Raw genomic sequence first — 25,476 nt, 5'->3', positions numbered from 1 at the left:
TGGAGGAGCCTGGATTCTGTTTAGTAGGAGTGAGCTTGTTTCCTCCTGGCTGGGAGGCCATGCAGAATGAGTGCTTCAGCAGCTGCTGGTATCTGATGAGCAGGCTCACTAGACACCCCAGCCATAGAGAAGTGCTCTGGCTCCACAAATTCCATTACCCAGCATGTTGCTGCATCTGGGGCAGTCCCAACCCCATCACGCCTGCAGAGAGACCATCCTGGCCCTGCCTCCTCCCTGCCCAACCGTGCCACAGCACGGCGGGTGTGAGGAGGCTGGCAACGCTGATCAGCGCTGAGAGACCAGGTGGTCTAGTCCTAGGGGCAAGATAATATATGAATAATTGTGCATCCCAAAGACCAAAGAAAGGGCCCAGAGACATCAATGGTTGAATGGTTTGGGGATCTTAACTCAGCCAAAGCAAGGTCCAGGAGAGACAGCCCCGTGGTCCAGACACAGCAAGCAGGATGTGGTAGCAGTCTGTTTTACTCCAGAGGAGATTACCAGATTTAGAGAGAATTGTGACACAATTGGTTCATGAGTTATTAGAGAAACCAGCAGAAGAGTATATGCCTTTCACAGCCTCCTTGTTACACTGTCAATGTAAAGTTATGATCTAAAGATTAGAACAGTCACAAACTGGGGCCATATCAAGAGGGTAGTCATTACTGATTAGGGCTTAGCATTGAGCGGGAAGGTCCTTCACGTGAGTAGGGACTAGTTGAATAAGACTGACTGGGCCAAGGAGTATTCAGAGATCTCTTTTGGGTGGCCTGATTATACATCAGTGTTTCTTTTTTCTTCACATTAGGGAGAAAAATGAGCAACAGGTTCCCTTGTTTGCTCCCTAAGGGGTCCTGCCTGACATTTTTAGTGTCCTGACCAAAGCTAACATTTTCCCCCTGGCTGCGCAAAGGCGCTTGGTGGATCTTCGTTTGGACCAGTGGTTGAACCCAGACCCATGGCTGGGAACACACCAAGTGCTAACCACTGAACCACCAGGGAATTCCCTAAAATAACACCCAAGGCTGCATGGCTTTCAACAGAAATAGGATAGCTTATTTGCTTCCAGTTTCCGCTGGATGTCGGCTTGAGTTGGCTTTAGGGAGTTTTATGTATGAATGCTAAGTCGCTTCAGTCCTGTCCGACTCTGTGACACTGTGGACTGTAGCCCTCCAGGCTTCCCTGTCCGTGGGAGTCTCCAGACAAGAATACTGGGATGGGGAGCCATTCCCTTCTCCAGGGTGTCTTCCGGACCCGGGGATCGAACCTGAGTCTCCTACAGCTTCTGCATTTTTAAACCACTGAGCCACTGGGGAAGTAACCTGAGGCCCTGTGGAAACACTCCCGTGATCCGAAGTATTCAAGACAAATTCTCTTAAGCTCTTCCTCCCTCATTGGCTCCTCCGCCCACCTGTAAAGGATGAAACACCTCCCCCACAGCAGGTAGGATTTGGGCGGTCCTCCCCCAGCGGTTTCGCTTTTCCTCCGTCTTCCTGTGTGTGTTGGGGTGTGGGGGGGCGGGGGGAGGGGGGTGTCCCTTGCTTGAGACCTTGGCACTACATTACCCAGAAGACTTTGCGCTAAGCTCCGGTCATCCAATGAACGTGCAGCAGCGCGGCATCCCCTGGAGACCGAACATCCGCCAGTGGGACTTCGGGTGTATTCCCGGCGGACATTTTGATTGCTGTAGAGTCTGTGGCCGGTCAGAAGTCCTGGTGTCTGCTGTTTGGAGCGAGGTGAAGGGCCAAGAAGGAAGAGGAGGCTCTGTGCTCACTGGACAGTAGCGGGTCTTAGGGCCTGGCCCACCGCCGGCGTCCGGGAGTAACCCGGCGGAACCCAAATGAGTCCTTGGAGTGTCTCTTCTGCTGCGCTGAGGGAACCAGCTGAGGTAAAGGCCGCGCGCTCCGGCTTCTTCCCTGGCCGATTCCCCATCCGAATATGAACTCCCCGAGTGAGAGGCTGCTGGTCCAGGGCAGTGAGGCCTTCAGGAGTGGTGTCCCTGTTTGTGACGACCAGTGTTATGAGGTGTGAATGAGACTTGGAGATGCACCTGAAGCGGGAACATTGGGGAACCTGGAGTCCATCCTGTTTCTGTGGGGGACAAGGTTTGAGCCCAGGCTGCACCTGGAGTGGTAGATGAGGGTTGGTACCTTTTTTCTTAGGGCCCTGGCCGTGGTGGAGAGTTTTGAGCACCGGAAGGACAGGGTCTGGGTCAGGCTTTTAAACATTCTCCGAAACCCGTTGACTGAAAGAGCAGAGTGTAGGGGGAGATAAGGACTTTGAGGCGGAGCGAAGTCGTGGGTTTTCCTTGGGCACAGCTGTGAAAAAAGGGTATCACTGGGGACAGTGTCACAGAGGAGACGTTAGTCAGTCACCTGGCTCTGGTACGACCAGAGGGCCAGGGAACGCCTGAACCGCTGAAACACCTCCAGGGTCACTTTCCTCCTTGGCGGGCCAGTGTCACAGATTGCTAGGCTGCAGAAGCACTTTTGGTAAATGGAGCTTTTCCCAGCCCCTCACTTATTCTAAACCACCCCCCACCCCCCCACCCCCGCCACAAACCCCACATTCTCTTCATTTGAAGTGCATTTAAGGGGCTCTTCACCTGCTCTTCTGCCACTCTTCGGTTTGGGGACTTTGGAGAACCATATTCTCGGGGTCATGAGAGCAGACGGGGTTCTCTGGAGGCAGTGTGGAAGTTTCTCCTTCAATCGGTACCAGTACCTGGAAGGGCTTTGAGGTGAGTCTGAGGTGGTTTAGGTCAATGCAGGTCTCATTGTTTTCTGGCGTGGGTGAACAACAGGCAAGAGCAGGATGTCACCTTCAAATGACTGCCTCTGTTTTCTGAAGGTTCAGGTCAAAGGAGGAAGGTTCTTGCACCCAGGTCTTTGGAGGCTCCATCTGACTGAGCAGTGGGGGAGATGTGTGGGAAGATGGATGGTGGGTTTTCAAGAATGAGACTGTTGATGGTTTTATTTGTCCCTGTTATACCAGGGCAGTGTGACCTTTGAGGATGTGGCCGTGTACTTCTCCTGGGAGGAATGGTGTCTTCTTGATGAGGTTCAGATACACCTGTACCTTGATGTCATGCTGGAGAACTTTGCACTTGTATGCATGCTGGGTAAGGCCTGCACACTCACCTCCCTCCTCTGAGCTAGGCTCTGCCTTTCTCCTTTTTCCCAGGGGCAGGTCTGTCCTTGTGACAACTGGACAGTGGACTCTGTTTTTTAATTTATTTCTCTGTTTGACTTCTTCCTTGGGTCTTAGTTGCAGCAGGTGGTATCTTCACTGTTGCAAGGGGGTTCTTTCCTTGAAGCGTGCCGTCTTGTCTCTAATTGTGGTGTGTACAGACTCCAGAGCTCTCTGGCTTACTTGCCCTTCACTGTGGGAGCTAGTTCCCAGACCAGGAATTCAACCCATGTCTCCTGCATTGCAAGACGGATTCTGAACTACTGGACCACCAGGGGAGTCCCCATTACTTTTTTGCTAAATTGTTTGGTTATGTGTTGAGATTATTATGGCAAGGCCAGAGTACATCCCAACACTGGTAGCTCCAAAGTTGCTGCTGAGGATTCAAGGTCAGTAGTCTTTTGTTGTTTTTAAGTTTATTGCAATGTTTTGTTCAATACAGTCTTTAATTTTGTGTTAATTTCTCCTGTACAGGGAAGTGACTCAGTTATACTTATATATATATATATATGTATATATATGTGTGTATATATATATATATTCTTTTTCTTTATGGTATATCACAAGATATTGACTATAGTTTCCTGTGCTATAGAGTAGGACCTTGTGCTTTATCCATCCTGTATGTACTAGTTTGCATTTGCTAATCTCGAACTCCTAATACTTCCCTCACCCACCTGCCTCCCACTTGTAAATCACAAGTCTCTTCTCTGTGTCTGTAAGTCTGTTTCTTAGATGTGTTCATTTATGTCATATTTTAGATTCCACATATAAATGATACCATATGGTATTTTTGTTTTTACTTTTTGCCCGTTTCACTTTTAGAATGATAATGCCTAGGTCCATGCATGATGCTGCAAATGGCATTATTTAATTCTTTTTTATGGCTCAGTAATATTCCATTGTGTATATGTACCATATTTTTATCCATTTATCTTAGGTTATTCCCATGTCTTACCTTAGGTTATTTCCATGTCTTAGGATATTTAGGTTGTTTCCATGTCTTGGCTAATGTGTATAGGGCTGCTATGAACATTTGGGTGAATGTATCTTTTCAAATTATAGTTTTTTCTGGGTATATTACCAGAAGTGGAATTGCTGGATCATATGACAACTAGTTTGTTTTTTGAGGAACCTCCATACATTTTTCCATAATAGCTGCATTAATTTACATTCCTACAAACAGTGTAAGAGACTTCCCTTTTCTCCACACCATCATCAACGTTTGTTAATTGTAGACTTTTTAATTTTGGCCATTCTGACAGTTTTTCAGTGGTACCTAATTGTAGTTTTGATTTGCATTTCACTGATAATTAGCAATGATCGAGCGTCATTTCATGTGTGTATTGGCCATCTGTGTCTATTCTTTGGACAAAAGTCTGTTTAGGTCTTCTGCCCTTTCTCCCAGTGCATTGGTTGTTTTCTTGTTATTGAGTTATATTGCTGTTTATATATTTTGGAAATTAAGCCCTTATCAATTGCATCATTTTCTTCCAGTTAGTATGTTCTCTTCATTTTGTTTTTGGTTTCCTTTGTTGTGCAAATAAATGCTTGTAAGTTTGATTAGGTCCCATATGTTTATTTTTGCCTTTATTTCTGTTTCCTTGGGAGACTGTCAGGGTTAGTAGTTTTGCTGTCCAACTGATAGATCCCTCCTTGCTTGCCCTGTCTTTGTCTGGGTATCTGTTTAAATGCATGGTGTGCATGTTTTGCTCCATTCCTGTACCTGACATGTTTTTGTTGCTGACTGTACAACAGACTGTTGTCACTGACGTGGTCAGTACTGAAACAGACCTTGAGATGTTTATGCAAAACTTTTTCAAGGTTCTGATTTCTCTATATCTGCACTGGCATTTGCTATTTTGTGTAACTTTCTGATTTTTTTTCCCTAACAGTGTGTTTACTGACCGTTTGTTTATCTTTAGAAAAATATCTATTCAACTCCTTTTTCCATTTCTTAATCAGGTTTTTTTTTGGTTATTGTAGACTACTATTCTACAACATGTGTTCTACAACATGTATTCTTTTTGGTATACATGTTTTTGAAATGTTTTCTCCCGATTTTTTCTGCGATGTTTATAGTGTCTGTTAATGTACAAGTTTTTCAGTTTTTTTGTTTTTTGCTCCAGCTTCCTTGAGGTACAGTTGCCACATTATGTAATATAAGTTAGGCTTTCCTGGTGGCTCAGTGGTAAAGTGGAGAAGGAAATGGCAACCCATTCCAGTATTCTTGCCTGGAGAATCCCATGGACAAAGGAGCCTGGTGGGCTACAGTCCATGGGGTTGCGAAGAGTCGGACACGACTGAGCGACTAACACACATATGATGGTAAAGAATCCGCCTGCAATGCAGGAGCCACAGGAGACATATCCCTGAGTTGGAAAGATCCCCTGGAGGAGGGCATAGCAACCCAATCTAGTATTCTTTCCTGGAGAATTTCATGGACAGAGGAGCCTGGCGGGCTACAGTCCATAGGGTCACACAGAGTCAGACATGACTGAAGCAACTTGGCACACAGGCACATAATACAAGTTAACATATAAAATGGAAATTGTTCATTGCTTTGAAGCCCAGTTTGACTTTTTTTTCTTTTGTTGCTCTTGCCTTTATTGTCATAGTCAAGGAATCACGGCTGAATCCAACATTTTGAAAGTTTTCCCTTTTTTTCCCCCACCTCAAAATTTTGTAATTTTAGCGACCCCAAGAACTGTCACCTGCCAGGCTCTTCTGTCCATGGAATTCTCCAGACCAGACTGGAGTGGGTAGCCAGCCGTTCCCTTCTCTAGGGGATCTTCCCAACCCAGGTCTTACCAACTGAGCCACCAGGGAAGCCCAAGAATACTGGAGTGGGTAGTTTATCCCTTCTCCAGGGGATCCTCCCGACCCAGGAGTCGAACCGGGGTCTCCTACATTGCGGGCAGATTCTTTACCAACTGAGCTACCAGGGAAGCCCATATGGTATTAAGTAAGACACTAACTTCTTCTTGTACATGTGAGTATCCAGTTTTAACAACTCTATTTGTTGAAAAGAAAGTGAAAGTGAGGTTGCTCAGTCGTGTCCAACTCTTTGCAACCCCGTGGACTATAGCCTACCAGGCTTCTCCGTCCATGGGATTTTCCAGGCTAGAATGCTGGAGTGGGTTGCCATTTCCTTCTCCAGGAGATCTTCCCTACCCAGGGATTGAACCTGGGTCTCCCGCATTGTGGGCAGATGCTATACTGCCTGAGCCACCAGAGAAGTACCTAACAACCTATTTGTTGAAAAGACTCTCCTCATTGAATGGCATTGGTCTTGTCAGTAATTATTGGATCACACGTTATGAGGGTTGATATATAGAATCTCAAGTCTCTGTTCTGTTTCACTGGAGTATATATCTGTTTTTATGTTATTAGCGTGCTGTAGTTATCGTAGTAATGTGTGAAATATGTCTTACGTACCATTCCTTAATCCCACTTGGTAATGATGTGTAATTCTTTTTATGTAGTTTTTGAGTCAATTCAGTGATAACTTTGTATTTTTGCATCTGTGTTCATGAGCGATATTGGTATATACTTTATTCTTTTTTTTTTTCCCTGAAACCTGTACTTTATTCTTCGTGTCTTTGGTTTGGTGTTAATGTTGGCCTCACAGAATTTGTTAGGAGCAGTCCTTTTGTTTCTGTCTTCTGAAAGTCATCATAGAGAATTGTGTATCTTCCTGAAGTGTTTGTCATATTTCACCAGTTAACCAATCTGGGCCAGTTGCATTCTGTTTTGGAAGGTTATTCCTTATTGATTCAGCTACTTTAACAGATATATACCTATTTAGAACGTATATACTTCTGTTGGTTTTGGTAGACTGTATTTTTCAAGGAACTGTCCATTTCATTTAAGTTATCACATTTATGATCTTGGAGATTCCCATTTATTTCATTGTTATCCTTTAATGTCCATTTTAAGGAACCAGCTTTGACTTTGTTGGTTTTTCTTTATTGATTTTTTAAGTTATTTCTTTTATTCTTCCTTTGGATTTAATTTTCTCCTTTTCTAGTTTCCTAAGATGATGGCTATTAGACCTTTCTTCTTTTCTAATATATGCATTCAGTGCTATATATTGCCCTAAAACACTGCCTTCACTGCATACACATATTTCAAGAAGTGTTGTGTTTATTTCAAAATACTTAAAAATTAATCTTGATATTTTTTCTTTGACCCATGTTTTATTTGGATTAATTTCTCAGTATTGTGTGATTTTCCAGCTATCTTTTTGTTATTGGTTCTAGTATAATTTCACCATGCTCTGAGAATAGACATTGTATGAATTCTGTTGTTTGAAATTTGGCAGGGTGTGTTTTCCGGCCCGTGACGTGCTCTGTCTTGTGACTGTTTCATGTCAGATTAAGACTATTCTGCTGTTAAATGGAGTAGACTAGTAGTCTATAGAAGTCCATATATCCCGTCAGTTGATGATTTGGGGAAGTTGACCCCTTTGTCACTGTGTCGTTTTCTTTACTCATGATAGCCTTGCTTAAGTGAAATCTGGTTGGCTCTTTGTTTATTTTGCTGGGTCTTTATTGATGTGTATACTTCTCTTTAGTTGCGGCAAGTGGAGTTACTCTCTAGTTGAGGTGCTTGGGCTTCTCACTGTGGTGGCATCTCTTGTTGAGGAGCACAGGCTTTAGAACATTTGGGCTTCAGTAGTTGTAGCTCCTGGGCTCTAGAGCACAGGCTCACTAGTTGTGACTCACAGGCTTAGTTGCCTCACCCCATGTGGCAGCTTCCCAGACCAAGGATTGAACCCAAGTCTTCAGCATTGGCAGGTGGAATCTTTACCCCTGAGCCACCGGGGAAGCCCTGCCCTTGTTCTTTGTTCATTTGTTAGTCTACCACTCTTTCTTTCTGTGGTGTTAATTGAGCATTTTGTATGATTTTATTTTCTCACCTTTATTAGCTTATCAGCCCTACTTGCTTCTTTTTTAAAATTTAGTTATGCTAAAATTTGCATTATGTGTTTAGAAATAATTTAAGACTCCTCCCATATAGTGCTGTATGGCTTCGTGGGTAGTTTATATATATATATATATCTCCCCCACCCTGCTCTGTCAGTCTTACAGGATCTTAGTTCCCTGACCAGGCATTGAACCTGGGTCCCTGGCAGTGAAAGTGTGGGGTCCTAGCCCCTGAAACACCAGGAAATTCCTACCTCATAATTTAAAAATATCCTTACTGAAGTTCTGTGGTTGCCTAGTGGATAGGACTGTGGGATTTCACTGCTATGGACCAGTTCAAATAAGCTAGTATCTGTTAGAGCTGAGAAGACATTTCTCCAAATAAGACATGCAAATGGGAACCTTGTACATAAAAAAAACTCAATGTCACTAATGGCTAGGAAAATGCAAAATTAAAACGGCATTGAGATACCTCAGAGATACCTCATACCTGTTATAATGTCTATTAGGAAAAGACAAGAAATAATGCTGAGGAAGATGTGAAGTAAGGGGACATCTTGTGCACACTTGGGGTGAATGTACATTGTTGCAGGCACTGTAGAATAGAGCATGGAGAATCCCTACAATATTAAATAAGGAACTACAGTATGATCCAGCAATTCCAACTCTGCGTATTTATCCAGAGGGAGTGAAATCATCCTATCAAAAAGATACCTGTACCCCGTGTTTATTGTGGCATTATTTTACCCTATCTAATAGATGGAAACGAAGGCAGTATTGCCATTTGCAACCGCATGGAAGGACCTTGAGGGCATTATGCTGAGTGAAATAGGTCAGAGGAAGACAGATACAGTTCTTCCTGTTTCTTCAGAGCTTTGGTCCCAGCATACGTGCTAATACTGATATCTGTGGATTCTGAAACCACTGGTTCTGAAATTTTCACACTTGTAGATTCATCTAACTACAGATCATATAATGCTGTGTAAATTTATTGAAAAACAGCCATGTACGAGAGGACCCAATCTTTTGTAATCCATGTTCTGTGTTTATTTGTAGTATGTGATTATACATATACAATGAATCTTTCAAACAACACTACCACCAAACTCTGATATAGACAAAGGATTAGTGATTGCCGGAGTGAGGGAAGTAGGGTAGGTGAAATGTCTGAAGGGTGTTGGAAGTTACAGACTTCTAGTTTTAAGGTGAATAGGTCCTGAGGATATAATGTACAGCATAGTGGTTGTAGTTTTAACTAGATTGCAGTTAGGACTTGTATCAGGATTTGTATCATTTGTAACCCATGTTGTTCTTCAACCGGGAATGGGAGTCCTTTGGGCTTCATAGGTTGGACATGACTCTGGTCTCCGCAAAAGAGCTTGGAGATTCTCTGATCAAGATGAATGGCAAGGGGGGAAGGGCTTGATATCAGGTCTGTATTCAAGTAATACCAGGAAGATATGACTTCCATCCCTTGACTAGTGTTGTAGTGCTATAGCAAGTGGCTACAAATGACTTCTCTCATCTTTCTCTATTCCTGACATTCTGCAAGCTTGTCGTTCCTGCTACTTCCCATTTTTAGTCTGACTCTAGCCTGGGTTTCATTGCTTCTCTCCTCTATAAACCACTTATCTCATGTGGGCTTCACACTTGTTTTCCTTGTGGTACTTATTGACAGAATTTTTTATGTCCTTAAACTTGCATGCATGCTTTACTGTTTCTTGAACACCAGCCACTTGTTGCAGCCAGATATTCTGGGGCACTTATGTTCAGTATACTTCTGCACTGGCAGATATGGTCTTGGTAAAAGCCATTAACAGAGGAGTGAATTGTAAAGCACGCCTTTCACCTTGGGTCACATCCAGTCCTTATGTCCTGTGCTTGATGAGAACAGCTGCTTTCTCAATTTGACTCCAACTTCATGTCCTGAACATGATTGTATGGACTGCTTCTTTCATGTGGCAGATGTACAATTGTGATGGTGTCATTCCCTTCAAGAAAGTTAACCAGAACTTCACCATCACTTGTTTGTTTTCAGGTTCTTGGCGTGGAGTCCAGGATGAAGAGACACCTTCTGAACAGAGTGAATCTGCAGAAGGAGTCTCACAGATTAGGACCCCAGGGGCCGTTTTGTCCCCTGAAAAGGCCCAGCCCTGTAAGATATGTGTCCCAGTCCTGAGAGACATTTTGCATTTGGCTGAAGTGGAAAGAACAAGTAGGACACAGAAAGCATACTCATGTAGGGCATGTGGGAAAGAATTCTGTTTTACTGCAAACATTCAACAGCACCAGAAGCAATACATTAGAGAGAAACCCTTTCAGTATGATATGGTGAGATCCTCATTTTTGAAAAGCTGCACAATCCATGCAACAGGGAATCTCTCTATCAACATGGAGATTGGGAATGACTTCAAGGCCAACATGGTAGTTCAGCCACAGGCCACTAATACCAGGAAGAAACTGAACAACAGTAAGGAGTGTGAAGCTATTTTTCACAGTGACAGAAGCCATCGGAACTGGGGAGAAGGCAAGATGGCCTCCAGCCACACAGACATACTTGTTCAGAATGAGAGGATTCTCACTACTGAAAGGTCTTGTGAGTCCAACAAAGTTAGGAATGCTGGCACCCAAAGAAATAGTATTACTCAGCACCAGAAAGTTCACACTGGAGAAAGGTCTTTTGAATGCAGCCATTGTGGAAAATGTTTTACCCACAAGTCCGGTTTCCTTGCACATCAGAGATTTAACTGTGGAGGAATGTTTTATGATTGTAGTGAGTGTGGGAAATCCTTTAGCCGAAGGAAATACCTCATTGCCCATAGAAAAATCCACACTGGAGAAAAGCCTTTTGAGTGCAAGAAATGTGATAAATCTTTTACCCGAAAGGGCAACTTAATTGAACATCAGAGAGTTCACACTGGAGAAAAGCCTTATCAGTGCAGCCAATGTAGGAAATTTCTTGTCAGCAAATCTAGTTTGTCTGTACATCAGAGAGTTCATAGTGGGGAAAGGCCTTATAAATGCAGTGAATGTGGGAAATCTTTTATTACTAGGTCTGCCCTCTATTCTCATCTGAAAGTTCACACTGGAGAAAGGCCTTTTGAGTGCACTGAATGTGGGAAATCTTTTACTAGTAAGTGGATCCTTTGTAACCATCAGAGAGTACACAGTGGAGAAAGACCTTTCGAGTGCAGTGAATGTGGGAAATTCTTCAGCCGAAATGAACAACTCAGTTCTCATATGAATGTTCACAGTGGAGAAAAACCATATGACTGTAGTAAATGTGGGAAATCTTTTCCTGCTAGGTCAAGCCTTCGTCATCATCAGAGAGGTCACACTGTTGAAAGGACTTTTGAGTGAAGTAAATCTGGATAATTCTTTAGCCAGAGACAGCTTCTGCATATCCACGGGAAAATCCTCACTGGAGAAAAGCCTTTGAGTGAAGGAATGTGATAAATCCTTCACCGACAAATTCCACTTCTTTAAACATCTAAAAGTTTCATACTGTAAGGGGCCTCGTGAGTATATCAAATATTTATGGTACTGACGTTGGTGGAGTTTGAGGTGGTAACAGGGTGGGAAGTACTTGTGCAGTCACTGTGCAGCAAATGGCCCCTTTCTAGGGAGGAAACTGAGCATAGAAATTATGTGTCATCTGTTTGTGATCTCCCAACAATGGACATGGATATGGATTCAGTGCCAGGCTGCCTTGTTCAGGACATGGGCCGTCTGTTCACCTCAGTCCTCTTCCACCCACCCCGTCGATTTTGAGGACTGAAAGAACACCTTATCCATCCTCATACTTCTGCCCTGCTCCATCCCCACCAGAATATCTCTGCTCATACCCCAGTCCCTTTCTGATGAACAGTAGTTTCTTTTCTGTGGCATTCAACATTATTGCCATTTGAGGTGTCTAACTCAGAAAGGTAGAGGGGCTTCCATAACAGCTCACTACTGCCAGACCATTCATATGTGTGATTCTTCTACACTGCACATGGCCACTGGCTTCTCTTCTGTCCCTGGGAGCAGGGACTGTCCACACCCCACAGGGCTCTGAGCTCTACCTCTCCCAGTGTACATCTCCTTCCTGCAAACGTCCTCCTGAGATAAGTTCTTCTCAGGGACAGCAGCGTGAAACCAGCCAGCCTGGAAAGGATCATTGTCCTTGTTTCCCCATCACGTGGTTTACCCGCTTACCATTCTGGACAGTGTGAGGGACACTGAATGACTAAGAATGTCTTCTGTGGGCCTCACAAGGCCTGGTCCCCAAGGCTCCGCTTCCTAACCCCTTTACCCATCATCTCACTGCTCTTCCCACCCCTCCAGAAAAATGTAACTCACTATAATGGTGATTGTTAATTAGCAAGAACTTGCCCTCCCCCATCTTTGAACCCACACTTGACCTACCTATCTTAAAAACTAAGACTGAATGCAGGCCAAACCCTTTAATGAAGACTGTAAAACCTCATTTAGAATTATAATTTAAATCGCATTTCCTTCAGAATTATTAATGTTGAGCTTTTTTTTTTCTCTCCATGTGTCTATTTTGTACCTGTATCTCTTGTTTGGTTAAATTTCTGTTCTTTTGCATATTTTATTTTGTATGATTTGGCCATTTTCTCTTTCCTTGACAAATATGGGATTGGGGAAACAAAGACATTTGTGATATTTCATTCATTCACCAATAATGTGAATGACTTCTGCATGGAATTGTAATTTAGAGTACTAAAAGAGTGTTTTTTTGTTTTCCTCACTTTTTTTTTTTTTTTACTATGCATAATGTAATGGCCCCATACATTATAAAGGGTTTAAATAAATCTGCCTTGTTAACATATGCTACCTCAATCTTAAGTCCAGACATTGAATCATATAGTAAATTAAGCCATGATTTGTAGTGTTTGCCAATTTTCCTAGTGTATATACTCTCATCATAGCCACTAGTCACACTGAGAACATAATGTCACTGAACATGGAGTTGGGAAGCATTGCCAGTAGCCCACCATTGTGTGTGTGTGTTTTTCTATCATACAGATACAGCCACTTAAGAATGTAGCTAATAAAGCCATAGTAGAATGATTTTTTTAAAATTTATTTTTGTCTGTGCTGTATCTTCCTTGCACACAGGCTTTCTCTAGTTGCATTCAGTGGGAGCTACTCTTGTTGCTGTGTGCAGACTTCTCATTGCAGTGGCTTCTCTTGTGGAGCACTGTCTCTAGAGAGTGTGGCCTTTGGTAGTTGCAGCTTGCAGGACCTAGAGCACACGGGTTTCAGTAGTTGTGGCCCATGCGCTCTAGAGGGCTGGCTCAGCAGTTTTTGTGCACGGGCTTAGTTTCCCCATGGCATGTGGTATCTTACCAGACTAGGAATTGAACTTGTGTCTCCTGAATTGGCAGGCAGATTCTTAACCACTTGACCACCAGGGAAGCCCCAGGATGATTTTTTAAAGAGATAGGTTTTGCGTATTTGTTTTAAAAATCATTTAATGAATGTGGAGTTGATTTACAATAAACTGCACATATTTTAAAATGTACATTTTAACTTTGTGATACTTGTGTGTACCTCTGAAAATGGTTTCCTCCTGCCAGTTTTAATTCATTCTCAACATTATGATACAAGAGCATATTCTACTTTTGTAATGACTGTTTTCAAATGTATATATAAATGAAATAACTGTTGGATCCTACCTCTGTCTTACCTCAGTTTCTTACATTTAAATTTTGAGACACAGAATAGGAAGGCCTGCTCCTGACCCCATGATGCATATTTGGGTAGTTGAATTTTCATGGCCTTGTTTTCCTTCAGCCTGCCATGATTAGATGAGACTTTATAGGAAGACTTGTCAGGTGGTCATGTGTATTTGTAGCATCTGTAGCTGTAGGTGTTTGAGTCGCCTATGCAACATTAGTTGTTCTTTGAATAGAAATTCAAAACATGCTCTTGAACATCACTTGATGAAAATCAAATCCTTTTCCAAGGACATTTACAGCTATCAAAAAGTATTTACCTACTACTTTGAATGTTTATTTCAAACCAGTTACTGTAATAGTTGATATATTTGGGTTTAAATACATCTTGTTATTTTTGTGGATTTCTTTTCCTACCCCTTGTTTTTTATCTTCTCATTAAAACAATTTAAAATTTTATTATTTCAAATTCAGTTTATTAAACTAAAAATTTTAACACATTACAGCACAATTATAAATACTTCTAGACATTACAAGGAGTATCAAGTATTGATTCATTTGTTCCATAGGAATATATGTTCTTCCAGCTATGCATAAGAATTCTTTCATTTTAAATCTCTAGGCAAATATTGTTCATACCTTACACAGTTAATGACATGTGTGTCAAGATTCAGATGTCTTTCTCAAATCATCATTCCTTTCTATCACCAGTGATTCTTGAACTGGAATTATAGTCCCCTTTCCACTGTCTTTAAATAGAACCTTAGCTTTCCTTTATATGTGTTAATTTTCTCACTTCCAATCATTTTGTTGCATCCATTCTTGAATGACAAGTTTGTTGACATGTTTGCTGTATATAGAAATTATGGTTTGTGATTTTCTTTTCTGCTGTAGACATTGTTTCATTGTGTCCCATTCTATAGCTATATATAGGAAGGAATGGTGAGAAATAACATCATTTTGTTTATATACTTCTTGTCTCAGCATAGATTAAGAACAGAGGGGCTACCATTTAACTTTAGACCTAATAAGTGGAGGTGGTTTACAGTTGTCCCAGTAAAAAGGGCTGAAAGTGCTGAATGTATAGGTAAAATAATAAATGAGTGTCTGGTGATCAAACTGAGGGATTGTAGTAGAAACTGGGTAAGTTCTCTCCAATCCAGTTTCCTCTTTTTCTGAATATCCAGCTTCCCTTTTGCTTGAGTTGAATGGTATGAAGGTGTTTTACACACACAAAAAAATGGGCAGAAATGATTGTGAAGTTGGGTCAGAACATGGTTAGGTCTGAAAATTAAACTAAAATTAAACTAAAACTTAAACTAAAATTAAACAGGAGAAAAGCAGATAAATGTTACTGAATTTTTACACATACATCAGCGCCTTCACATGAGAATGAAAACCTGAAGAACTGACAAGAGTGGCAAGGTTTGTTTTATACATTTAGACCAAAAAAATTAACTGTTTAAAAATGACAAAAACTAGGGGTTTTGGCTATAGGTAGTAAATTGGTGAAAAAATAACAAGGTATGTTAATCCAGTTTTCTCCACTGTGAATTCTTTGTCTCTAGTGGTTAGAATGTACCCGCTGTACAGAGAAGGACCTTTCACCTGGGAAATTTATCTACTTTTAGGGAAGCAAGATGTGGGGGTGATGGGAGGTAGGAATGGGGGGAAGTCAGAGTGAACTTCCCTAATTCAATGGGTTTTTTTCACCTCTTCGAACTTGAGTTATCCAGTATGCCAAGGGGCCAATTTTTGAGATACTGTGTCCTGAATTCAACAAGGTCAACAAGAAAAAAGGTTAGGAAAGACCCCCCACAATACACACACCTACCCAGGCAGCACACAGCCTGTCCCCCTGTGAGTTGATTCTTCCAGGGAAGTGGCAGTGATCCCACCAGTTACATTGTAAGGGGTTGTGACCCCCTCTGCTCTCTTACGAGTGATTTTCTTTCTTTCCTCTATATTTTGACCCTAAAGTGGGATCTTAGTCCCCTCACCAGGGATTGAAACTATGCCCTCTGTAGTGGAAGTGTGGAGTCTTAACCACTGGACCACCAGGGAAGTCCCCCAAGTGATTTTCATCTGTTCTTTTCCGTAACTGTTGACTGTTGGTCTCCAACAGCTCTTTACCTCCTTGGGTTTCCCTGCTTCTTGGGGTTTCTTTTCCAGACACCCCTGAATGGGAGAAGACCTGGACAGGGGTTCGGGATCACTGTGGGCCTCTTGGTTCTTGTTTGGGCTTTTCAGGTGGACCAGAGCCCAGGGATGTAGGGGGAACCCCATGAAGGTTAGTCCCCTGAAACTCTTCCTGCTCCCCTCTTCCACATGGAGCTTGATGAGGACTTTTCCTCCCTGACCCCCTTCCCCCTCAGAGGGGACGATGAGAAAGGAGGTGAACCAGGTGGAGTACAGAGTGGGGAATGGGGCCGCTGCAGACTCCCAGAGACATCTGGTGTTGGTGGTTCCCCAGGAGGGCTATTTAGGAAGGACTCCTAGACTGAGACCCCTCTCTCATTCCATAGGCAGTATCCCCCTCCCTCACTCAGGCTGTGGAGTAGTGACTGGATCCTAGACACAAAATTCAGAGTGTTTGCCCTAAGCTGAGCCCTGCCTTTTCACCACTGTGCTCCTGGCTCCCACCCAAGTGTGCACCCCCAGGTCACAGCATTGAGTACCCCCCTTCCAATCGGGTCCAGAGGCTGCACCAAGAAGAGCAAGAAAGAAAAGGAGCTTTGCCCACTTTCGAGGGGCTCAGTTCTCCCTGGGATTCCCCTGCCTCCAGATTCCCAGTGTGGGGAGCCAGCTTCAGGGCTGTGCCCTCTGCATTGTAGCCAACACATCCTCTGGAAGGTCCCCCAGGACAGGAAGCCACCCAACCAGGTGGCCCTGATTTCATCTTCCCGGATTCCTGGGGACACCATGGCCTTGAACCATGCCCCTCTCCCACCTCTCCTCACCTTTAGGTACTTGATCTCTGTCCAGAGGCAGAGACAGCTTGCAGGAGGACAGAAAGGGGCCTCCTGACTTGCACAGAGAGTTCCCTGGGGACCTGCAGGCAGTTTCTCTGCCCTGGTGGAGGGACCCTGCAGGGACCGAGGTGCCACTGGTGGCCCAGAGCCAGACTGTGTGGTGCATATAGACAAGGGACAAAAAAGCAGGCCCTACATACACACTGAGGAATCCAGATCTGAAAGAGACACGTGCACCCCAATGTTCATTGCAGCACTGTTTATAATAGCCAGGACATGGAAGCAACCTAGATGCCCATCAACAGATGAATGGATAAGGAAGCTGTGGTACATATACACCATGGAATATTACTCAGCCGTTAAAAAGAATTCATTTGAATCAGTTCTAATGAGATGGATGAAACTGGAGCCCATTATACAGAGTGAGGTGAGCCAGAAAGATAAAGAACATTACAGTATACTAACACATATATACGGAATTTAGAAAGATGGTAGCGATAACCCTATATGCAAAACAGAAAAAGAGACACAGAAGTACAGAACAGACTTTTGAACTCTGGGGGAGAACGTGAGGGTGGGATGTTTTGAAAGAACAGCATGTATATTATCTATGGTGAAACAGACCACCAGCCCAGGTGGGATGCATGAGTCAAGTGCTCGGGCCTGGTGCACTGGGAGGACCCAGAGGAGTCGGGTGGAGAGGGAGGTGGGAGGGGGGATCGGGATGGGGAATACGTGTAACTATATGGCTGATTCATGTCAATGTATGAGAAAACCCACTGAAATGTTGTGAAGTGATTGGCCTCCAACTAATAAAATAATATTAAAAAAAAAAAAAAAAAAAAAAAAAAAGCAGTCCCTAAAGGAAGAAGGCAGCTTGATAAATGATGATACATAGATGTCTTATACACACACACATATCTGTATACCAAATATGATTTTACTTTTATGAAACAACACCTTGTATCTGAATATATATGTCTAGTTGAGGGGTGCAGCCATGTGCAGAAAGAGTAAAACATGCTGCAGGAACCCTCCTGCTCTGTTGGTGGGAATGTAAATTGGTATAACCATTATGAGGAACAGCATGGGGGTTCCTTACAGAACTATGTTTACAACTACCCTTTGATCCACTAACCCCACTCCTCAGCATATATTACAGAGAAAACCATAATTCAAAAAGATACTTGCACCCCATTCCCTTTGTTCATTGCAGAGCTATTTACGATAGCCAGGACATGGAAGCAACCTAAATGTCCATCGACAGAAGAGTGGATAAAGAACATGTGATATACATATAATGGAATATTACTCAGGCATTAAAAATAATGAAATAATGCCATTGGCAGCGTTATGTGTTGTCATATTGAGTGAAGTAAGTCAGAGAAAGACAAGTATATGATACCAATTATGTGAGGCCTTGGTACAGATGAACTTATTTACAAAGGAGAAACAGGGTGGGAAGCAGGGGAGAAATTGGGAGATTGGGATTAACATATACACAGTATTAAATGTAAAGTAGATAGCTAATAACTCACTGTATAGCACAGGGAACTTTATTCAGTATTCTGTAGTAACCTATATGAAAATATAAAAAGGGTGGATATATGTTTAACTTATAAATCAACTATACTCCAATAAAAATTAAAAAGAAGAAAAAATATACCGTGGTGCAAGCTTTGTGTTTGTCTTTTTGAGATTTATTTATTAATGTTTTTGGCTGGTCATTGTGGTTGCACATGGGCTGTCTCTAGAAGAGCAGGGCCTACCCTTCACTGCAGTGCGAGGGCTTGTCATGGTGGCTCTCTTGTTGCCAAGCACAGGCTGTAGGGCTCGAGGGCTTCAGCACTTGTGGGTTGCAGTCTCTAGAGTGTGGGCATGTAGCATCTTCTCAGACCAGGGATCAAATGGGTGTTCCATGTATTGCAAGGTGGATGCTTAACCAGTGGGCCATCAGGAATGCCCCAAACCTTGCTTTTGTTCCTGAGCCTTTTCACTTTCTTTTTCACAAGTTTGTATACTGAGGTACACCTTTATTAACAGTCACCATTTTCATATTTCATTCATTTGAAGTTGCCGTGTATATTGAAGAACAGGGCTTCCCTGGTGGCTCAGACTGTAAAGAATATGGCTACCAATGTAGGAGACCTGGGTTTGATCCCTGGGTTAGGAAGATCTCCTGGAGAAGGGAGTGGCAACTCACTCCGGTATTCTTTCCTGGAAAATTCCATGAGCAGAGGAGCCTGGCGGGCTACAGTCCATAGGGTTGCAAAGAGTCAGACACGACTGAGCACACACAGATTGAAAAACCTTACAGTTGCCCAACTGCAAGACCAAAGAGCCCAGAGACAACAGTGGTTTAATGGGCAGGGGATCTTACCCAAAGCAAGGTCCTGAAGAAATGCACCTACCATGGTCCACAGACAGCAGGCAGGATGTGGCAGCAGTCTTTTTTTTTTTTTTTTTTTTTTTTTACTGGGGATTAGAGGGAGGTTACCTGCTTTAGGGGGGACTGACGTGAGGTTGACTCATTGGTTCTCACGGAAACCAGCAGAAGAGCACACCACTCCCAGCCTCTTTGACTGTACTGTCAATGTTTAGAAGTTAGAAAAACAATCATTAGCTGGGGCTAGAGCAAGAAGATAGAGTTTTTACTATGCATTTACAACTAATGGATGTCTAACTCCATATAACACTATGGCTTCCTGGGTAGTTTGCATATTTGGCTGTGCTGGTTCATAGTTGCAGCACTTGGAATCTTCAATCTTCACGGCAGCTTGCAGGATCTTTAGTTTGCAGCAGGTCGTATCTAGTTCCCCAAGCAGGGATTGAACCCAGGCTCACTGTGTTGGGAATGTAGAATCTCAGCCAATGGGTCGCCAGGGAAGTCCCTGAACACATTATTATTATTTTTTAAATAATTTTTTGTTTTCATTTTTATTTTTTATTTCTTGGGTACACTGGATCTTCATTGCTTTGCATGGGGTTTCTTTAGTTGCAGTGAGCGGGAGCTACTGTTCCTTGTGGTGTGTGTGCTTTTCATTGCTATGGATTATCTTGTTGCAAAGCATAGGCTCCGTGCACGTTGGCTCAGTAGTTGGGGCTCACAGGCCCTAGAGCTCAGGCTTGGTAGTAGTAGTGGATGGGCTTAGTTGCTCCCTGGCAACTAATCTTTTAAACACCAGCTACCTGTTGTAGTCAGATTTCCTGGAGCCTGGGTGTATAGTACACCTCTGAAGAGTCACAGGTCACCAGCAGATGTGGTCCTGGTAAAAGCTATTGATAGAGGAGTGATTTGTAGACATGCCTTTCACCTTGGGTCACATCCAGTCTTTGTGTCCTGGACATGGTGAGAGGAGCTGCTTCCTCAATTTGACTCCAGCTTCATATCCTGAACACAATTTTATGGACTGCTGCTTTCGTGTGTCATGTACAATTGTGTGTCATTCCCTCCAATAAAGTCAACAAGAACTTCACCACCACTTCTGTGTTTTCAGGTTTTTGGTGTGGAACCCGGGATGGAGAGACACCTTCTGAACAGAGCGAATCTGCAGAAGGAGTGTCACAGATTAGCACTCCCAGGGCAGGTTCATCTCTTGAGAGTGTCCAGCCCTGTAAGATATGTACCCCAGTTTTGAGAGACATTTCACATTTGACTGAAGAGCAAAGAAATATTAATAATAGTGGACAGAAAGCATACACATGTGGGGCATGCGGGAAACAATTCTTTTTCACTGCAAACATTCAGCAGCACCAGATACAGCACATTGGACAGAAATCCTTCCAGTTTGGTATGGGGAGCCCCACATTTTTGAAGAGCTGCATGATGAATGCAAGAGAAAATCTCTCTCCCAACATGGAGATAGCAAACAACTTTGTGGCCAACATGGAACTTCAGCAACAGGCCACTAGCACCAGGGAGAAGCAGAACAACAGTAAGGAGTGTGAAGCTGTTTTTCACAGTGGAAAAAGTCATCAGCACTGGGGAGAAGGCAAGATAGCCTCCAGCCACACAGACATACTTGTTGAGGATGAGGGAGTCCTCGCTAGTGAAGGGTTTTGTGAGTTCAGCAAACATAGGAAAGCCAGCACTCAAAAAACTAACCTTATTCAACACCAGAAAGTTCACACTGAGGAAAGGCCTTATGAATGCAGCCAATGTGGAAAATTTTTTAGCCACAGATTCCGTTTCCTTGCCCATCAGAGAGTTCGCTGTGTAGCAAGGCTTTATGACTGCAGTGAATGTGGGAAATCCTTTAGCCGAAGGAAGAACCTCACTGCCCATAGGAAAATCCACAGTGGCGAAAACTCTTATGAATGCAAGCAATGTAATAAATCTTTCACCCAAAAGTTCAACTTAATTGAACATCAGAGAGTTCACACTGGAGAAAAACCTTATCAGTGCAGCCAATGTGGAAAATTTTTTGCCCATAAATCCAGTTGCCTTGCACATCAAAGAGTTCACACTGGAGAAAGGCCTTATGAGTGCAGTGAATGTGGGAAATCTCTTACTAATAGGTCATCCCTCTCTTATCATCTGAGACTTCACACTGGAGAAAAGCCTTATGAGTGCAATGAATGTGGGAAATGTTTTACTACTAGATCTATGCTTTGTAATCATCAGAGAGTACACAGTGGAGAAAGACCTTTTGAGTGCAGCGAATGTGGGAAATTCTTTAGTCGAAATGAGCAACTCAGTGACCATAAGAATGTTCACACTGGAGAAAAGCCTTATGAGTGCAATAAATGTGAGAAATCTTTTACTAGTAGCTCCAGTCTTCGACATCATCGGAGAGTTCACACTGGAGAAAGACCTTATGAGTGCAATAAATGTTGGAAATCTTTTACTGGTAGCTCCAGCCTTCGTTATCATCGGAGAGTTCACACTGGAGAAAGGCCTTACAAGTGCAGTGAATGTGGGAGATCTTTTGCTGCTAGGACTGGGCTCCGGTATCATGAGAGAGTTCACAGTGGAGAAAGGCCTTATGAATGCAGTGAATGTGGGAAATCTTTTACTGGTAGCTCCAGCCTTCGTCATCATGAGAGAGTTCACAGTGGAGAAAGGCCTTATGAGTGCTGTCAGTGTGGGAAATTATTTTCTGGTATTTCCAGCCTTCATTATCATTGGAGAGTTCACACTGGAGAAAGACCTTATGAGTGCAGTGAATGTGGGAAATCTTTTATTGATAAGTCAAGCCTTCGTCGTCATCAGAGAGTTCACACTGGAGAAAGACCTCTTTGAGTGCAGTGGATTTGGGGAATCATTTACTCAAATATAGCTTCTCCATATCCATAGGAAAATTCACATTGCAGAAAAACTTTATGAGAGCTAAGATTGTGATAAGTCTTATCCAAAGGTGCCACTTGAGAAAATATCAGAGTTCACATGGGAGAAAGGGCCTTATGAATATAGCAAATGTGGAGAGCAGTGATGTTGGAGTTGTTTGAGGTGGTAATGGTGGGAAAAAATAATGTAGTTACCGTGCATCAAATGGATCCTCTCTTTTGTGGAAACTGAAACAAAGAATGTGTCATTTGCTTGTGATCTCCCAGCAATGAACAGGAACCTGGGATTCAGTGTCAGGTTGCCTGATTCAGGATTTGAAGAGTCTGATCACTTCACTCCTTACCCCCTGCCCCACTCCACCCTCAGGTTTGGGGACTAAAGAACACCTTGATTATCCTGATAATTCTTCCCTCCTTAATCCTTCTGCCCCGAGTTCTGCTCATTCCTCAGCCCCATACTGATGGACAGGAGTATCTTTTTCTCTGGCATCCAACATTGATGGCTTTCACGTGAATGACATTTATCTAGCCAACAAAAGTAATGCTGGGATTCTATTATTATTATTTGCCATTCGTGAAAGAAGGGGTGTCCAGCTTAGAGAGGCAGAGAAACTTCCACAACAGCTCACTACTGCCAGACCTTTCATGAGAGCTGTTCCTCTACACTGCACATGTGAACTGGAGTCTCCTCTGGCTCTCAGAGCAGGGCCTCCATTTGCTGTGAACTACTCACATGAACTACCCACACCTGACATTTTAATTTCCACCAGGGCCCCCTAGTGCACATCTCCTTCCTATAAACACTCCTGTTTGGGAAGTTCTTCACCGGGAGAGCAGCACTAAGGCAGGCACTCCAGACTGGGTCGTTGGTGTCACCGCAGACTTGGCCCTGGCTTCACCACCATATGCAGTGATTGGTTTCAGATATCCTGTTCATCTTTTCATACACTCACACCAGGTGTCCGTGTTTCCCTGTTATGCAGTTGACCCACTTACTGTTCTGGGAATTGTGAGGGACTCTGAGGCTAACTGTGGCCCTCACATGGCCTGGTGCACAAGGCGCTTCTTCCTAACCCCTTCACCCCTTGCCTCACTGCTTTCTACCACCACTCCCTGAAAAATGTAAGTCACCAGCTAATGATTGTTAATTAACAAGAACTTACCCACCTCTCTTTGGTACCTACACTTGAGCAACCTAGCTTACAAACTAAGACTGAAAAAAAAAAAAAAAAAAAAAAAACAACCAAGACTGAATGCATGCAGACACTTCCAATGAAGACTTTAAAACCCACTGTGAAATCATTTTAATTGCATTTCTCTCAGGATTCTTGATTTGAGTTTTGTTTCTTTTTCATGTGTCTATTTTTTTTTAAACTTGTGTATCTTGTTTGGATGAATTTCTATTTGTATATTTTGTCTTCCTTTATTTTGTTAGATTTGGGTATTTTTTTTTTTTTGACAAGTAGAGATCAGCCAAACATCAAAGGCATCTGTGAGATTTCACCCATTCACCAATGGTGACCAAAGTCAGTGACTTCTTTTCTCAATGTAATTATAATCTGGAATACTGAAAGAATATGTTCTCAATTTTTTTTCAGTTTTATACTTTGAATAGTGCAATGGCCATATACATTATACACATAAATGTATAAATTTACATTTATACATAAATGTATAAGGATAAATCTGAATTATTAACATATGCTACCTCAGTCTTAAGTCCAGACTTTCAGTTACATAGTAGATTAGTCTCTGGTTTGTAGTGCCTGCCAATTTCTGTGGTGTAAATATTCCCACCATAGCCAAAATCAAGTTGCCAACAATGTCTCTGGAGCTGGGAAACATTGTCAATAGCCCACCAGTGTCTTCTTTATGTACCATTACAGGTATAGTAGCCACAAATAATTTTAAGAATGTAGTTCATAAACCATAGCAGAATGATTATAAAAAGAAAAGTTTTGTATATTTGATTTAAGAATGGTGTCATGGATGTGGAGTTGACTTACAATAAATTGCATGTATTTAAAGTGTACAACATTTTTGTATTTGTGTAATGTACAATTCTAGATATGTCATTAAATAACTTCTCAGAATACATCTTTCATTAAAAAATTTTTTTTTGGCTGTAGCTGGTCTTTTTTTTTTTGCTGCTCACGGGCTTCTTTCTGTTGTGGCACAGAGAGCAGACTCTCTGGCTGTAGTGCTCATGCTTCTCCTTTTGGAGGCTTCTCTTGTGGAGCAAGGCTCTAGGCACCTGGGCTTCAGGAGTTGCTGCAAATAGGCTCAGTAGGTGCATCCCTCTGGCTGGATCAGTAGTTGAGGTGGATCAGTAGAGCACTGCTGGATCAGTAGTTGAGGTGCAAGGGCTTAGTTTCTTCCCAGACCAGGGATGGAACCTGTGTTTCTTGCAGTGCAAAGAGGTTTGGTAACCACAGGAAGAGCCTTTTCTAGGGGAACGTTTCCCTCGTGCAGTTGCCTCAGGCCTGTGAAAAATCTCTCCACATTGCCAGTGAGGGTTCTGACTTATTTTGGTTCCTGACCAAAACTTACAAAATGACTTTAACTCTCCATTTCGGAGGAAATGGGATAATGTTTAGTTGTTTCCTGCCACCAGTGAATTTACACGTAGGTTGGCTTCAAGGTGCCTGAGGTCATGTCCAAAGTCTTCAGCCATAAGTAACGTTAGATTCTTAAGTGCTCCTATACTCCTCTCCCCGTGGGTCCCAGCCCCCTTAAGAAGGCTGGAGCCCCCTCCCAGCACTACAGGTCGGTTCCCAGTGCTCCTGGGGTGCTGCTTGCCTTTTTCGCAGTTGCTTCTTGGGCATCCTTCCTTGAGGCTTTTGCACTTCGTTTCCCAGAAGGATTTCGGATCAGGGCAGAGATGTTCACCCACTGAAAATCCAGTCGGGGGCTTTCCCCTGATCGCGAACCTCCTGGAGAGGGACTTCCCGGTCCTAAGTGGCGGCCGTTTTGGTTACGGTGAGGTTTGTGGAGCTGGTCAGGTCTGGTTTGTGGTGTTGCGAGCGGGCTTACGGGACAAGGGGCGCAAATGGAGGCGCTGCGTGCCTGGAACCTGGGCGGTTCTGGAGTCGGGGCCGCCGCCTGCAGGGAGTTTCCGCGCAGAGTGGGACCCGGAAGCTCCACCCTCACTGCCTCGCTCCGCCCGGAAGTTACGATGCTCCGCCCGGAAGTTACGATGGCGGGCGGCCTGCGCTGAGGCACGCGGCGCCTCAGGTGAGCGAGGCGTGCTCCGGGGTCTCCTCTGCCTGTTTCCACAGCGAGTTAAGAAGGCCAGGGGTGAGAGGCGCCTGTCCACGTCACTCTACCCCGAGACCCTTGCGCCAGCGCAGCGAGACCTTCAGGGGTCGTTTCTCTTTTTCCGTGTGAGTGAGGCTTGGAGATGCAACGGAAGCAGAA

The 25,476-nt window shown here is 43.4% G+C and overlaps 1 protein-coding gene across 4 annotated transcripts; it reads left to right on the top strand.

Annotated features, from left to right (window-relative positions):
• Positions 1-1,666: 1,666 nt before the first annotated feature.
• LOC136161789 (zinc finger protein 211-like) lies at positions 1,667-24,176 on the top strand. 4 transcript variants are annotated; one of them, XM_065926884.1, is made up of 4 exons: positions 1,667-1,888; positions 2,585-2,740; positions 2,995-3,121; positions 20,271-24,176. In XM_065926884.1, exons 3-4 carry the CDS (start codon positions 3,088-3,090, stop codon positions 22,013-22,015), a joined length of 1,779 nt encoding a protein of 592 aa, XP_065782956.1. In that variant the 5' UTR covers positions 1,667-1,888; positions 2,585-2,740; positions 2,995-3,087; the 3' UTR covers positions 22,016-24,176. The 4 variants fall into 4 exon arrangements, with proteins under 4 accessions (XP_065782956.1, XP_065782952.1, XP_065782954.1 ...); XM_065926880.1 differs by lacking the exon at positions 2,585-2,740; XM_065926882.1 differs by lacking the exon at positions 2,585-2,740 and having other exon boundaries at positions 1,667-2,142.
• The last annotated feature ends 1,300 nt before the right edge of the window (positions 24,177-25,476 follow it).

Source organism: Muntiacus reevesi, chromosome 2 (assembly GCF_963930625.1).
Source record: "Muntiacus reevesi chromosome 2, mMunRee1.1, whole genome shotgun sequence".
NCBI classification, from domain to species: domain Eukaryota; kingdom Metazoa; phylum Chordata; class Mammalia; order Artiodactyla; family Cervidae; genus Muntiacus; species Muntiacus reevesi.
The sequence above is the reverse complement of the archived record's forward strand: the minus strand, read 5'-3'. Positions and strand labels throughout refer to the sequence as shown.

Excerpts from the sequence above, each read along its gene's own strand:
- LOC136161789 (XM_065926880.1), top strand. The coding sequence starts at position 1,841 with ATGAGTCCTTGGAGTGTCTCTTCTGCTGCGCTGAGGGAACCAGCTGAG. Across the intron at positions 1,889-2,994 it reads CGCTGAGGGAACCAGCTGAG|GGCAGTGTGACCTTTGAGGA; the intron begins GTAAAGGCCGCG and ends CTGTTATACCAG. Across the intron at positions 3,122-20,270 it reads TGCACTTGTATGCATGCTGG|GTTTTTGGTGTGGAACCCGG; the intron begins GTAAGGCCTGCA and ends CTGTGTTTTCAG.